General features: G+C 37.8%; 1 protein-coding gene across 3 annotated transcripts in view; it reads right to left on the bottom strand.

The window, feature by feature from the left end:
- Nucleotides 1–1,494: 1,494 nt before the first annotated feature.
- Nucleotides 1,495–13,082, bottom strand: part of robo3 (roundabout, axon guidance receptor, homolog 3 (Drosophila)) — a 183,023-nt gene continuing 171,435 nt past the window's right edge. Inside the window, exons 22-27 of one of the 3 annotated variants that reach the window (XM_037979119.1) lie at nt 11,376–11,594; nt 9,890–10,071; nt 9,656–9,763; nt 8,233–8,397; nt 5,958–6,100; nt 1,495–2,256 (exon numbers count right to left, since the gene is read on the bottom strand). In XM_037979119.1, the coding sequence (XP_037835047.1) occupies nt 2,245–2,256; nt 5,958–6,100; nt 8,233–8,397; nt 9,656–9,763; nt 9,890–10,071; nt 11,376–11,594 (829 nt within the window). In that variant the 3' untranslated portion in view covers nt 1,495–2,244. Of the gene's footprint in view, nt 2,257–5,957; nt 6,101–8,232; nt 8,398–9,655; nt 9,764–9,889; nt 10,075–11,375; nt 11,595–13,082 lie in introns of all 3 variants that reach the window. The other 2 variants (XM_037979120.1, XM_037979118.1) reach the window with 2 other exon arrangements.

Below are 13,082 nucleotides of genomic sequence, written 5' to 3' on the forward strand. Positions count from 1 at the left end.
GGGGGAACCAAATATTTCAGCCGTCTGAAATAATCGGTTCCCCCTCTAAAACACAGGACAAAAATAATTTACCAACAAGTCTTTAACTGTGTTTATTCCTCTGTATTATGATATTATTAGCACATTTTATTACTAAAAGAATGATGTTTTTTATGAGAAATATTTGCCCCTCTAAACAATTCTGTTAATAGATAAGTCATTATTTACAGAGACGCAGGGGAACCGTGTCTGATGGGGGAACGCGGCTCGACGTAACAGCAGCAACTTGAGCACATTGCTGTCCCCTATATGTCAAGAGGACAAATAACACCTTTTCTGTTCAAATTGCCAACCCGCCACAGTGGCGTGTGTGTTGATCAAATTCATCGCCACTTCAAATATTTACCCGCATTTGGCCGGTGGCGGGTGCTGATTTCCACCCCTGATGGTATGTATTGCCAGCAGTCACTACAGATGGCAATCCCCACAGTCATGCCCCAAAACTCTATGTAAATTAACCTGTTTCTTAATATTTTTTATGCTGTCAATTTCAGTTACCTAAACCAAGACAAGGAACCAGACATATATTACCAGTGAGGAAAGACCTGCCTTAGTGACTAACAACTATCTAAATGGACACTGATAAGAAACAACTTGGTAAGAATGAATGTGAATAAAATTCTGCTCGGTAAACTTGCATTAAAGTGTTTGTTGCCATATATGATGTACATTGTGTATTTTTAAAGCTTGTAGGCCTGTCAAGAAATGCAGATGCAATGTCCCATTAGGCATACTATTTTATTTATAAATAAAAGTACTAGTCTAATAGTCTAATCTGTATTATAATACCAGGGGTTACTGCTCTCTCTAGACTACACTGTTATATTTGTACAAGACTGAGGGAAGGCATATACCAGCAAATTGAAACTATATAATCAGTAACATATTGTCCTAAATAACAGCTGTTTGTGTACAAACCTATTTTACTGATTTTATAAGTAAAATCTATATACTAATTAATAGTGAATTAGTGTTTAGGCTAGAGATAAACTCAATTATATTTGTTTAAATATATGCTATAATACATGCTATATAAGGCCTAAATATGTCCAGAATTATGAGGAAAAACTGCATTATACCATAAATTTAAGTTATTACTCTGAGTGAAATTAACAGACACTGGTAGAAGAGCTTTGTTTAGACTGAGTAAACGCATACAGTACTTACTTAAAGTGCAGTTATGTTCTGGTCCGGTTAGAATAATTACAAAACTTGGTCATTTTTTAAATTTGTAAACAATACACAGTGATAGGTGTAGCACCTTGCAAGATGGTGGCCACAAAACAAGCTTTGTGCTATCAGTGACCATTTCAGTGGATTTCTGTTTTAGTGGTACCTACTGTGTTACATGAGGGGCACAAACTAGAATTATTTTGACCCATGTCACATCGCCACATTAAAAAAAAGTGAAAATACCTACAGTATCCTGCGCTAAACTGCCACAAAGAATACAAATACAGATCAACAAATGTATTTTATTGTACATTAACAAAACAACAAGCGTACAAAAGTCAGTCAACAGACATTTTTTTGTTCATTTTTGGAATATATGAAAAGTTCATTTCATAACTGTCGCAGTCTCTGAAATGGACAAAAGAAGTCCAAAAGGAGGGTACAATCAAACTTTTATAAAGCCTGTCTGTCAGTCAGCTGGCATAGTGCTGTACAGAACCAAAAGAAACATACAAAGGGCTGACATTCATAGCGGACTACATGGGTGCAGAGATCCTAGCAGTGAAACGCTTAGACCACAGCCATCCTCCCAGGTTGTTTGGGCTTTTCCAACCTTCTCTGTCAACCAGAAAACACATCTGTGCTTCATAGTTTGTTGTTTTGCCATCACAGGAAGTGTGAGTTAACGCTCAGCGAAAACAGTGGCACATTCAAGAAGGTAAGAGATTTTTTGAACATGTTTATTTTTTTAATCTTTATAAATACAATTTGTCTCTTTCCCTGTATCCAGAGCCCAAAAACAAGCAGTACAGACAGAGAGAGGTATTTACAAAGTAATGAAGATGAGACAACTCAGACATAAATAATTACAGTAATACCAACAATCAGGATATAAAGTCCGTTCTTCTTTCACTCACAGCAGTGTCACGAGATTCCTGGAAACCATTAGCTTCTCTTCAGCTCATTGTGTCCATGGTGAAGAGACGAGGGGGCGGAGGCATCCCAGGTATACTGACAGAACCTTCAGTGTCCTTATCTCATTTCCTACAGAGACACATGTAGTTTTACTGTAGCACTGTAAAACTTTATCACATAAGACAATTTAATTTTAATAAAGCAGAAAATAACCTAAGTGGGCTACAATTGTTGGAGAATAGTTGGCAACACAAAACTGCAAGAAAATTTGCAAACTTTCAGGTTCAGAGTATTTGTAACCAAGCGACTTGCAAACTGTGCAGCCATTTTTTGAAAATGATAGCCTATTTTTGTGTGCACAGTTTGCAAAAGTGTGTTCTTGGCCATGCACATTATTTTGTTTTACTCAATTGGCCACACTGTACCCGCCTTTGTCAACTTCATACACCCCCTGGCAACTGTCCCCACATTTATGCTTTATTCTTCTGGAGTACACTTTAGAAATGAAAATAATCAGATAAGGACCAGTTTTGCTTAATAAATATTATTTATATCAGTGTGTATTTTAGACCTGGACATTTGGGGATGTAGCATCAAATGTTTTTTGAACTCCTATGCAGGTATCAAAATACAGCTCTGGTACTCTACAATTACAGCCTAACCTAAATTGATAAGGGTTCAAGTTGCCCATGACAACTCTGCAAGTATTTCGACAAAAAATTTGATGCACAAATATTTTGAATATGTTCAAAATTCATGCGACTAGACTGTAAGCCTACACAAATCCCACAAGGAAATTGAAACCCCTGCAAAAGTGGTAGTGTGGCAACGTTGTGGGGATGGACAGAGCAGCTGTGGGGTGTGGAAAATATAAGGAAAAACTCTCCTTGGTGGTTTCTGGGCATCATGATGGCCTTCATACTAAAGTTTTTCAAATTTGCCACAATCCAGACACACTCTAATAGGTCATGCAGAGCCTGGAGGGGGTCATCATTCTGTAAGAAGGGGCCTTCTCCTAAAGCAGTCACATAGGGTTTTTCTACTAAAGAGATTCCAGTGGTAGCCCGGAACTGCTGTAAAAGATGGTTTATAACTGGTTTAAGTTAAAAATGTGTTTGGTTTTCCACAGCCAAAAAAACAATTCGGAGCCACATCATTATTTCACATTTAATGTATATTTCAGTAAATGATTGCTCCTCCCATTGTTGTATTCTGAGTTTTTGGAGAGAATCGAAGTGCAGACAGAAACTTTATCTCCACAGATTACAGGGTGTGTCATTCTTCCTGCAAACAGATGCCTTAATATCACCTATCTGTTTTATAAACACTGTTTTAAACTACAATTAGTGTTATTGAAACCTTATTTCTAATCTCTGACTGTATTTCTAAATACTGCTGCAAACCAGTTACATAGTGTTTCAAATAGGATCTTAAAAGTGTTTAGTTGTTTCATTAAGCAGAGGGAAAGTAAAATTAACAGGGTATTTTTAAACTCTCACAACATTTTGTTTGGTTGTTGGTCTCCATGATCCTGCCTCAAGCTCCTGATAAAAGTAGGTTCTTTCCTCTGGTCCAGCAAAGTGCCAGTGTCTGGGCTTTTGGCTTGTATTTTGTGTTTATTCTTCTATTACTATTTGTTCTTTTTTTTCATTTATGACTTACCGGTAATACTCCTGCGGTTTTGGAAAACCCTATATACAAAAAAATAAAACATCAGCTCAATTGGGAATAGAGTAAAATGACTTTTGGCAGCAGTATGTCAAAGACTGTAGAAAAAACTCACAAATAATAATTTTCCCCCAGACAACAATGAAATATTGCTGAAACCAGTGAGGAAACCCAGTCCTCTTTGGAGCTTTATGGCTCAGATATACAACCCCAATTCCAATGAAATTGGGACATTGTGTAAAACATGAATAAAAACAGAATACAATGATTTGCAAATCCTTTTCAACCTATATTCAATTAAATACACTACAAAGATAAGACATTTAATGTTCAAACAAAAATACTTTATTGTTCTTTTGCAAATATTCACTCACTGAATTTGATGCCTGCAACATGTTCCAAAAAAGCTGGGACAGGACCAACAAAAGACTAGGAAAGTTGAGGGATGCTCAAAAAACACCTGTTTGGAGCATTCCAAAGGTGAATTGGAAACAAGTGAGGTGTCATGATTGGGTATAAAGGGAGCATACCCGAAAGGCTTAGTCCTTTACAAGCAAGGATGGGTTGAGGTTCACCACTTTGTGAACAACTACGTGAGCAAACAGTCCAACAGTTTAAGAACAACATTTCTCAATGGACAATTGCAAAGAATTTAGGGATTTCATCAGCTACAGTCCATAATATCATCAAGAGATTTAGAGAATCTTGAGAAATCTCTGCAAGTAAGCGACAAGGCCAAAAACGGACATTGAAGGCCCGTGACCTTCGACCCCTCCGGCAGCACTGCATTAAAAACCATCATTCTGGAACAGAAATTACCCCATGGGCTCAGGAACACTTCAGAAACCCACTGTCAGTGAACACAGTTCATTGATACATCTACAAGTGCAAGTTTAAACTCTACCACACAAAGAGAAAGCCATTTATCAACAACATTTAGATACGCTGCCGACTTCTCTGGGCCCAAGCTCAACTTAGATGGACTGAAGCAAAGTGGAAAAGTGTCCTGTTGTCTGATGAGTCCACATTTCTAATTGTCTTTGAGAACATGGACATTGTGTCCTCCGGGCCAAAGAGGAAAAGGACTGTCCGGATTGTTATCAGTGCAAACTTCTAAAGCCAACATCTCTGATGGTATGGGGGTGTGTTGGTGCCCATGGCATGGGTAACGTGAACATCTGTGAAGGCACCAATAATGCTGAAAGGTACATACAGGTTTTAAGTGACATCCTTTTTTAGGGATGTCCCTTCTTATTTCAGCAAGACAATGCTGAGCCACATTCTGCACGTGTTACAACATCATGGTTTGTAGTAAAAGAGTGCAGGTACTAAACTGGCCTGCCTGCAGACCAGACCTGTCTCCCACTGAAAAGATGTGACACAAAATACAACAATGGAGACCCAGGATTGTTGAGCAGCTGAAGTTGGACATCAAGCAATAATATAAAAGTATTCCACCTACAAAGCTTCAACAATTAGTGTCCTCAGTTTACAAACGCTTATTGAGTGTTGTTAAAAGGAAAGGTGATGGAACACAGTGGTAGACATGCCCCTGTCCCAGCTTTATGGAACGTGTTGCAGGCATCAAATTCAAAATGAGTGAATATTTGAAAAAACCCAATAAAGTATTTTTGTTTGAACATTAAACATCTTGTCTTTGTAGTGTATTCAACTGAATAAAGGTTGAAAAGGATTTGCAAATCATCAAATTCTGTTTTTATTTATGTTTTACACAACGTCCCAACTTCATTGGAATTAAGGTTGTACTTCATCGTAGAAACATTTAAAGTTCAAATGGGTCACAGATGATTTTTGAAGATTTCACCACAAAATGTTCACCTTAGAGTGATTTGATGCAATATTAACTTGAAATGTCTATACCTTCCAACAATTTTGTAAACAAACTGTTTTTACTACCACAATATTTTATTCTTCTTCTACAGTTTATACATCAAAACATCATCTGACATGATTCTGTCATCTTAGATGATTAAAAAAGAAATTCCCAAATTATTATAATTATTAGACTTTAGAGAAAAAAGCTGATGGATGAATTTCAGACAACAGTTGCAGTGGCACCCTTTAACATTACTGTAGAAGCTCTAATTTAAAAAAAAATGGTGAACTGCAAATATCAAAGTGTTATTAATACTTTCTTGTACCTCATCATGTTTTTTAGATGAGTTAAGCCCCCGAGAGCCGGTGGAGCCTCTGGATGACGAGCTTCCTGTGGTCGAGCAGTTACTGGACATCTGACTCCTACAAAGGTAGCTGGCCTTACTGCTGTATGCCATCACTTCTTCATCTGAAAACGAGGAGCAAAGGAGAAAGAACAGAGTTAACAGTAACTCCATGCTGATGGTAAAAAGTCCTTTTATTAAATCTGGAATCTCTTCAGTGGAACAACCAGAGCTAACACAGGTGCCAACATTGGACTATATGGCTCAGGGGTAAACATCAGCACTTCCTTCAGCATCTATTTTGACGCAAAATAGTATATAAACACAGTAAGTCATCACATTATTTAAGTTCTGTTGTCATATAGCACAATATTAGTGACACTTGTTTTATTCCCAATATTTCATGTTAAAATGGCTGCTGCAACAATAGTCTACCAGAGTTAAAACTGTCCCTGATCATGTAGACATAAACAAATCTTACATGCTCCCAAGCAGTCGGTTGTTTGTTTGCTTCTTACAAACTTAAATAAATATAAATCGTAATCAAAGTTCAAACTTTCAGATATGTGTTGTATCTTTCTGAATAGCCTCCATTTGGAGAAATACAGTTTAATTCTGACAGATCTGACTTGCTAACAGTCTGAGCGCGACCAGGACTAAAGAAGAATGCCATTGTCTTAAAACATGCTGTCACACTTGAACCCAGCTCTCTAAACGGGTTGTTCAAATTTAAGATATTAACTGTTCATTACTTTTCAAAGAAGGCCAATTCAAAGTGGCTGCTGGAATGTACCTTTAAGCAAATCTTAAACAAACTAAAAAATCAAAGCATCTGGACTTCTACATAGCACTTTCCAACAACTGTTTGATCTTCTGTGTCTTGGATGACTGAGAACCTACACCAGCCTACCGTTAAACAAAAAGAAGAGAATAACAACAAGAATCAAGCTAAAATACCTACCTACTGCGATACAAAATAATGAAAATACATGTTCACAAGCAAGAAAAAATGTTAGAAAAAGTAAACAATTAATAAAAACTGATTAAAACAGGTTGTTTAAAACAGTGGTTACCAAAATTGGGGTCAGGACTCCACTGTGAGTCATGAAACACCAAGAGGTGGGGTCCTTAGATAATCTCCAAGTATCATCTCACATTTAAAATGTTGCTTATGGCAGTTTTTCACCATAACTGCTACAAGCAGGAAAAATACCTGTTGTAAATTAATAAAAAAAATGATATTTTAAGACTATTTGTGTTGCCATTACACCCTTATTTTTTAGGATTATTAGCAAAGTTTGTATATTTAAGCTAGCATTACTGGTCACAACGCTTTGTTAATATCATTATAGGACAGAAGCCAAAAACATTTGGAATAACTGGTTTAATGTCTTAAAGAGCCTGAGATTTGTTAAACTCTAAAACATTACTTCTAACCAAACCAAGGATTGCATACTTGAAAACAACAAATGTTTAAAAACTATTGTAAAAATTATCATTGCCTGCTGCCGAAAGTGTGTTCATGGTCGTGCGTTGATCTGTTAGCAAAATATCTCATAAATGACTAAATAGATTTTAATAAAACCTTCAGAGACTAACCACTGAAAGAACATCACCAACCGATTAATATTTGAGGTTAATCTGGCCGCTGCAGCTCATCAATTATATCCAGTACAAAAATGGCTAGAACTGAGTCAGTTTCACAGATACTGACCTAAAGTCTAATGTGGTCCTTTTTAAAACTGTTTAAACTCATAAACAAGGGATAAATATTTTTTAGTTGCAACAGGAAGTCAGACTGTAAAGTTACATGGTGCCATGTGAGTGTTTGTTACTGTCTGAGTGCTAATATGGGATGACGCGTTCCAGTTAGTCCCAGTTTTCTCTCTTGAGTTTCTGGAGGAGAAAACATTGCAGTGGATTGTTCTGTGATACAACATTATGTGGAAAAGGCCACATCTGTTTGGAGTCACCAGGCACACACACACACACACACCTACACGCACACACACCTACACGCACACACACACACACACGCACACACACACACGCGCACACACACACACACACACACATATATATATATATATATATATATATATATATGTCAGTGTTTCACCTAAATGTAGCTAAAACCCTGTGGTCTTTTCCTCCACTCTCTAACTTGTGTAATGGCGGGGCTTAGAGTGTGTGTTAAAGTTGACCTGTCTGACTTTAAACACCATTCTGACTGAAAATGAAAGAAGCTGCTCCTTACTGTCAGTGTTTTTTGGTCCAGAGCCTTTCCTCTGGTGGCTGTTGCTGCTGTACTCACTCTTCTCTAGGGACAGAGAGCTGCTTGCCACGCTGCTGGGCTCCAGAAGTCCCTGGGGCCCTTGGAGCCTGTCCTCCTCGGGTGGGGGCTCTGGAGGTGGGGGTAAATCTGAACAACCAGAAGTAAAAATAAATAAATAAATGCATGAGTAACCTTTTAAAAGTGACTCAAAGTTTCTGTGAATGAATTTGTTAGTAGGTGAGTTGCTGGGTATGTTTATATATTAATATGGTTAGAAAAAGTGTCAACATTTACTTTTTGTAAACTTAAAATGTTCACAAAACGCATGAGTTTAAACCAGTGAAAGCATTTTATTGTGAAGATGAGTTCTGATGGTTTGATTCACATCCAGCCTTGTGTGTTTAGTTTCATGAATATAGACATATGCAGTTCTGCAGTTTTAGGATTTATTATTTCAATCTGTGAGACATCCAAGTAAACACATGGCTTGTGTAGGAAATAAGGTAAGAGATAAGACAAATAATTACAGCCTATGTGCAGAATCAGCATTTGGATTCAATCACAATTCAGGTGGTGTTAGAAAATGTCTGAGTGAGTGTGCTGGCTTGGTTTACAAGCTAGTAAAGCAGAGCTACAGATTCAGCTACGTCCACCTGGTGTTTGTAATCTCAGATGATCATTCTCTCAGGAACACATATTTATTGTATTATTGTTTGAATTGTTGATTGCACATTCACACTATTGTTTCCATGTGTTTTTTTATTTTTCTTGTACTTTTTTGCAATTTATTTTTGCATATTTAGAGTGATTTCAGCCATTTATATATTAAAACATTCAGCTCATTTGAGAGAAGGATGCTGAGTTCTGTTCTTTTTTTGCAACTTGCATACTTTACAAAATATTTAACTTTTATACTTTAAATATTTTCACCACAGAAATACATTAAGATCCGATCAATTTACTTAAAAAAGATTGTTTAAAAAATCTGCTTCAGCATAATTACTCCATTTTCGTCATCTTATGCATTTTTTAGCTTCAATCTACTGTTCAACTTTTAGCTAGAATTCACCTAGTTTTAGCATTTGGCCAGCTTTTAGCTCCTTTTAGCTTCTACCTAGCCTTTTGCTACTTTTGACAAGACTTTTGCTAATTTTAGATTTTGACTCATCTTTTGCTACTTGTATCTAGCCTCATGCTAATTTTAGCTTTAAACTAGCATTTTATTACATTTAGTTTTTACCTAGACTTTTTTGTTACTTTTAGCTTATGTGTGCTACCTTCAGTTAGCATGTTGCTCTTTTTAGCTTATACTTAAAAGCAATTACTCCAGTTTTTATAAACTTTACAAATACAAATACAAATCATTATATGTGAATGAAGACACTTTGTATTTGAATTTGTTTACCTCCTTGAATTTCTCTTCTGTAAGCTGAACTCTTGGACACCTTTTTCTTCACTCTGGATTTTTGGTTGGGGGGGGTGCACGTTTCTGCTGGGGAGGAGCGGCTGTGCACTGCATGAGAAAACAAAACATACTGTTTAAAAAGTTCTATGTCTATATGTTTAGTCTTCACAATTTTAATTGTAACTGTGCTTTGGTTGCTAGGTTAGCCTGAATCCATGAGAACAGGTTACTTACTGATGCAGTCCTCATTTAGAGCTGGCACCTGGCTGTGAGGGCAACGATGGACAGGACTTTGGCACTGCAACATTCCAACCTCTGATGAGCAGGCATGCTGTTGGCCAAAGAGGTTGGGGTTGGACTGGGTGAGTGGTGGGCATGGTGCCTGGGGTACTGGCACTGGACCGCATGGCAACCTTCTGCTATGAAAAGTAAAGTCAACATGTCACTGGCTGGATACATGCTAAATGTGCCTGACTTATTGAGAAAAGGCTGCTTTTATATGGAAGGTATGCCATTGTGTTGAAAGCTGGCTTCTCCTGTAATTTCAAGTTTCAAGTTGTTGTCATTCTTACTGTTATCACTATTGTCTTCCCGTTTATAGTTTATTCCAAACTTAAGATGCGTCCACAAACCGTGTTGTTTTAACCATTCATATATTTGAATGTTCAGCTTGATTTGGAATAGCGTACTATGATACTTGTTTTTTTTTTTTTTGGTAACTTTTGCACTTTTCAAAATGTTGTACTTTATTTAAAGGTGAACTAAAATCAGATCTCAAAATATGGACATTTCATGAATGTCATTTAGTCAAACACTTCCACACAGCATTTTCAGGGATCCATTTCTCTGACCTAAAACTTAAATGACTTGTTTTTAGTGTTTTAGTCAATAAATGCTGAAGTGGGGTGATTGAGGGGTGGAGTTGCCGTCCTGGCTTCATGAAAAAATGCCAGAAGACTTTGCGGGAGAAATGGATATACAACCATACCAGCATGAACCTGAACCAACAGCTGGATCTCTGGAATCAGATGAAAACTCTTCAGATTCAGATGATCATGAGGACAGTCATGGCCGACAAAGCTATGCGCATAACGACAGAGTTGGGAACGTGGAACAGTGAGAACCGATTACCCCAAGATCATTGTCATGACATCAGTACACGACACAGCAAATTAATAACACCGGCAGGAGAGAGCTAATGTTGCTAACTCAAAGCTAACCCAATGCTAACTGGATGCTAACTCGTAAAAAGAATGAGTGTACCTAAGAGTAACAAACACTCTCCCCACCAGAGTAAATGAATCAACAGCAGTGCTCTATGACTGTTATCACACTTGATGTGGTACTGTTGGTGATTATTTGACAAAGCAGCCCTTCAAAAATGACCAGACTATCCCTTTAAATTAGGTTGCCTTCAAAGGTTAATAAGTTATTGATTTAGAGTCATTGATTACTCTCTGAAAGTTTTGATTAAAGCGATTCAGTGCTTCACAAGATATTCTGCTAACACACAATCAAATACATGTGCATACAAAGACACAGACAATTACATTATCACCCACCTTTTATAGCAATGGGCAATAGTAAGATAACTTTTCTTCCACAAAGCTTTAATAAAACTCTGCATTGACAGTTTAACAGCAGAACGTTTCATATAAAATTTCTAAATATGTAACATGTCTGGAAATATGAAGCTTTGAGTATGGTTCTGTTCACATACCGGGGTAGCTGCTGGCCTTCCACTTGGTTGACATGAGAAAGGTCACGGGGAGCTCCAGTGTCTTCGTGGGGTGATGGAGTGAGCGTTGCCGTTGACTGATGGCTGTAGGAGGTGGTTGGAGAGGAGGTGGTGTTCCTCTGAGAAGGCGAGGGCCCGGCCTCACAGCCTTCCATAAGGTAAGTCCTCTCAGGAAGGGGAGGACACCACTCTTCATCGGAGCTACACAGAAAAAGAAGAATCTTACTGATTGTCATTAATGCATGTCGTGTTCGTGGGAATCAGGTCCATGTTATCATTAAAGGGCAGATTGTTGTTTTTTTTTTTAAATTCAGCTATGATAAACATATATATAGCCATCCCTATATATAAATGGGATGGCTGGTATCAGTGGGCTAGTAGGGCTAAGTCCTTCCTGATGTTTACAATATTAAAATACCTAATAAACAAATTAAAAATACTGTATCACATTTTGCGAAATTTATAACAAAACCAGTGCCAAACAGTCTTGAGAAAATCCCAGAGTTTTTCCAAAGGGCTAACTTTTCACAGCCTTGTTCATTTATTGTATTTTGTGGTACACAATGATTGACAGGCATCTTGTCCCACCCCCTCAGTTTTCTGCTCATTTGGGCTAATTTAGTTCAGCTCAGTGTCAGCCCAAGGCCTCAGGCTTTAGCCAATGAGGGTGGACGGACAATAACGTGCCTCAAGTGCGAGTGTATGTGGGTGTGGTTTGGCGTAGACTGAGATAGGTGCGACAGCGAGCAAGATAAACATAAACTAGGTTGATTATTTAATTTCTCACCCGTTTTCCTTAAAGTCTTTGAGGGGCAAACCGGAAGTGAAGAGATTGAGGGTGGGTGGACCAAAGGATATTCAACAAAAGAAAAGTGGCAAAACTGAGGTTTTTCTGTGACCTAGTTTCAGGGAAAGCTAACAGCAAGTGTAGTTAACAAGTCTTTAACGAGGTCGGTATTAACCTTTTTGCATTCCAGAAAAAGGACATAATGTCAATTATTAGCAGGTTTTCTTTATTTGAAATTGGATGCTTCTGTTGTTGAAATTCAAACTGAAGTGTTTTATTATATATCTGTTACCTCACCCTACAAAGATCACCACCAGCTGCCGCTGTATATATATATATATATATATATATATATATATACATATATATACAGTGGCAGGCGGTGCATTTCACACTTAGGCCTTCAGTGATGTCCAACTTAGTCAATAAATACCTTTCATTATGCCAGCATTTATAACACCAGGTTTGGAGAGTAGTTAGAAACACACTTAAGCACTACTTGGGATTGCATCACCTCAGTTGTGTACAAAATGGGCTATTATCCAGCAGATTTTAAAAATCAACAAACCTGCATCCCGGGTGTGACTCTGTTGATCTGCATAGCACTGCCGTGGCTCAAACTCGTAAGTATCCATATCCAATCACAGGACGCGTAAATGCCTTGTTCAACGTGAGGCCAGCTAGAGGGCCTTACTGACACAACTCGTGATCTGATTGGCTATCGCAACTATCTATCAACCGTATTTGCCTATTCACTTACAGTGCACAGACACCTGCACTGTTGATTCTGAAGGCCCGGGCAGATTTCATACAGCCTGGCAACATAAGATAGCTGAATTCTGATTGGATAAAAACTCTAACCTAAAAACAACAGCACTGGAAGGAGCATAATATGACATGAT

Source organism: Kryptolebias marmoratus, linkage group LG13 (genome assembly GCF_001649575.2).
Source record: "Kryptolebias marmoratus isolate JLee-2015 linkage group LG13, ASM164957v2, whole genome shotgun sequence".
NCBI lineage: Eukaryota > Metazoa > Chordata > Actinopteri > Cyprinodontiformes > Rivulidae > Kryptolebias > Kryptolebias marmoratus.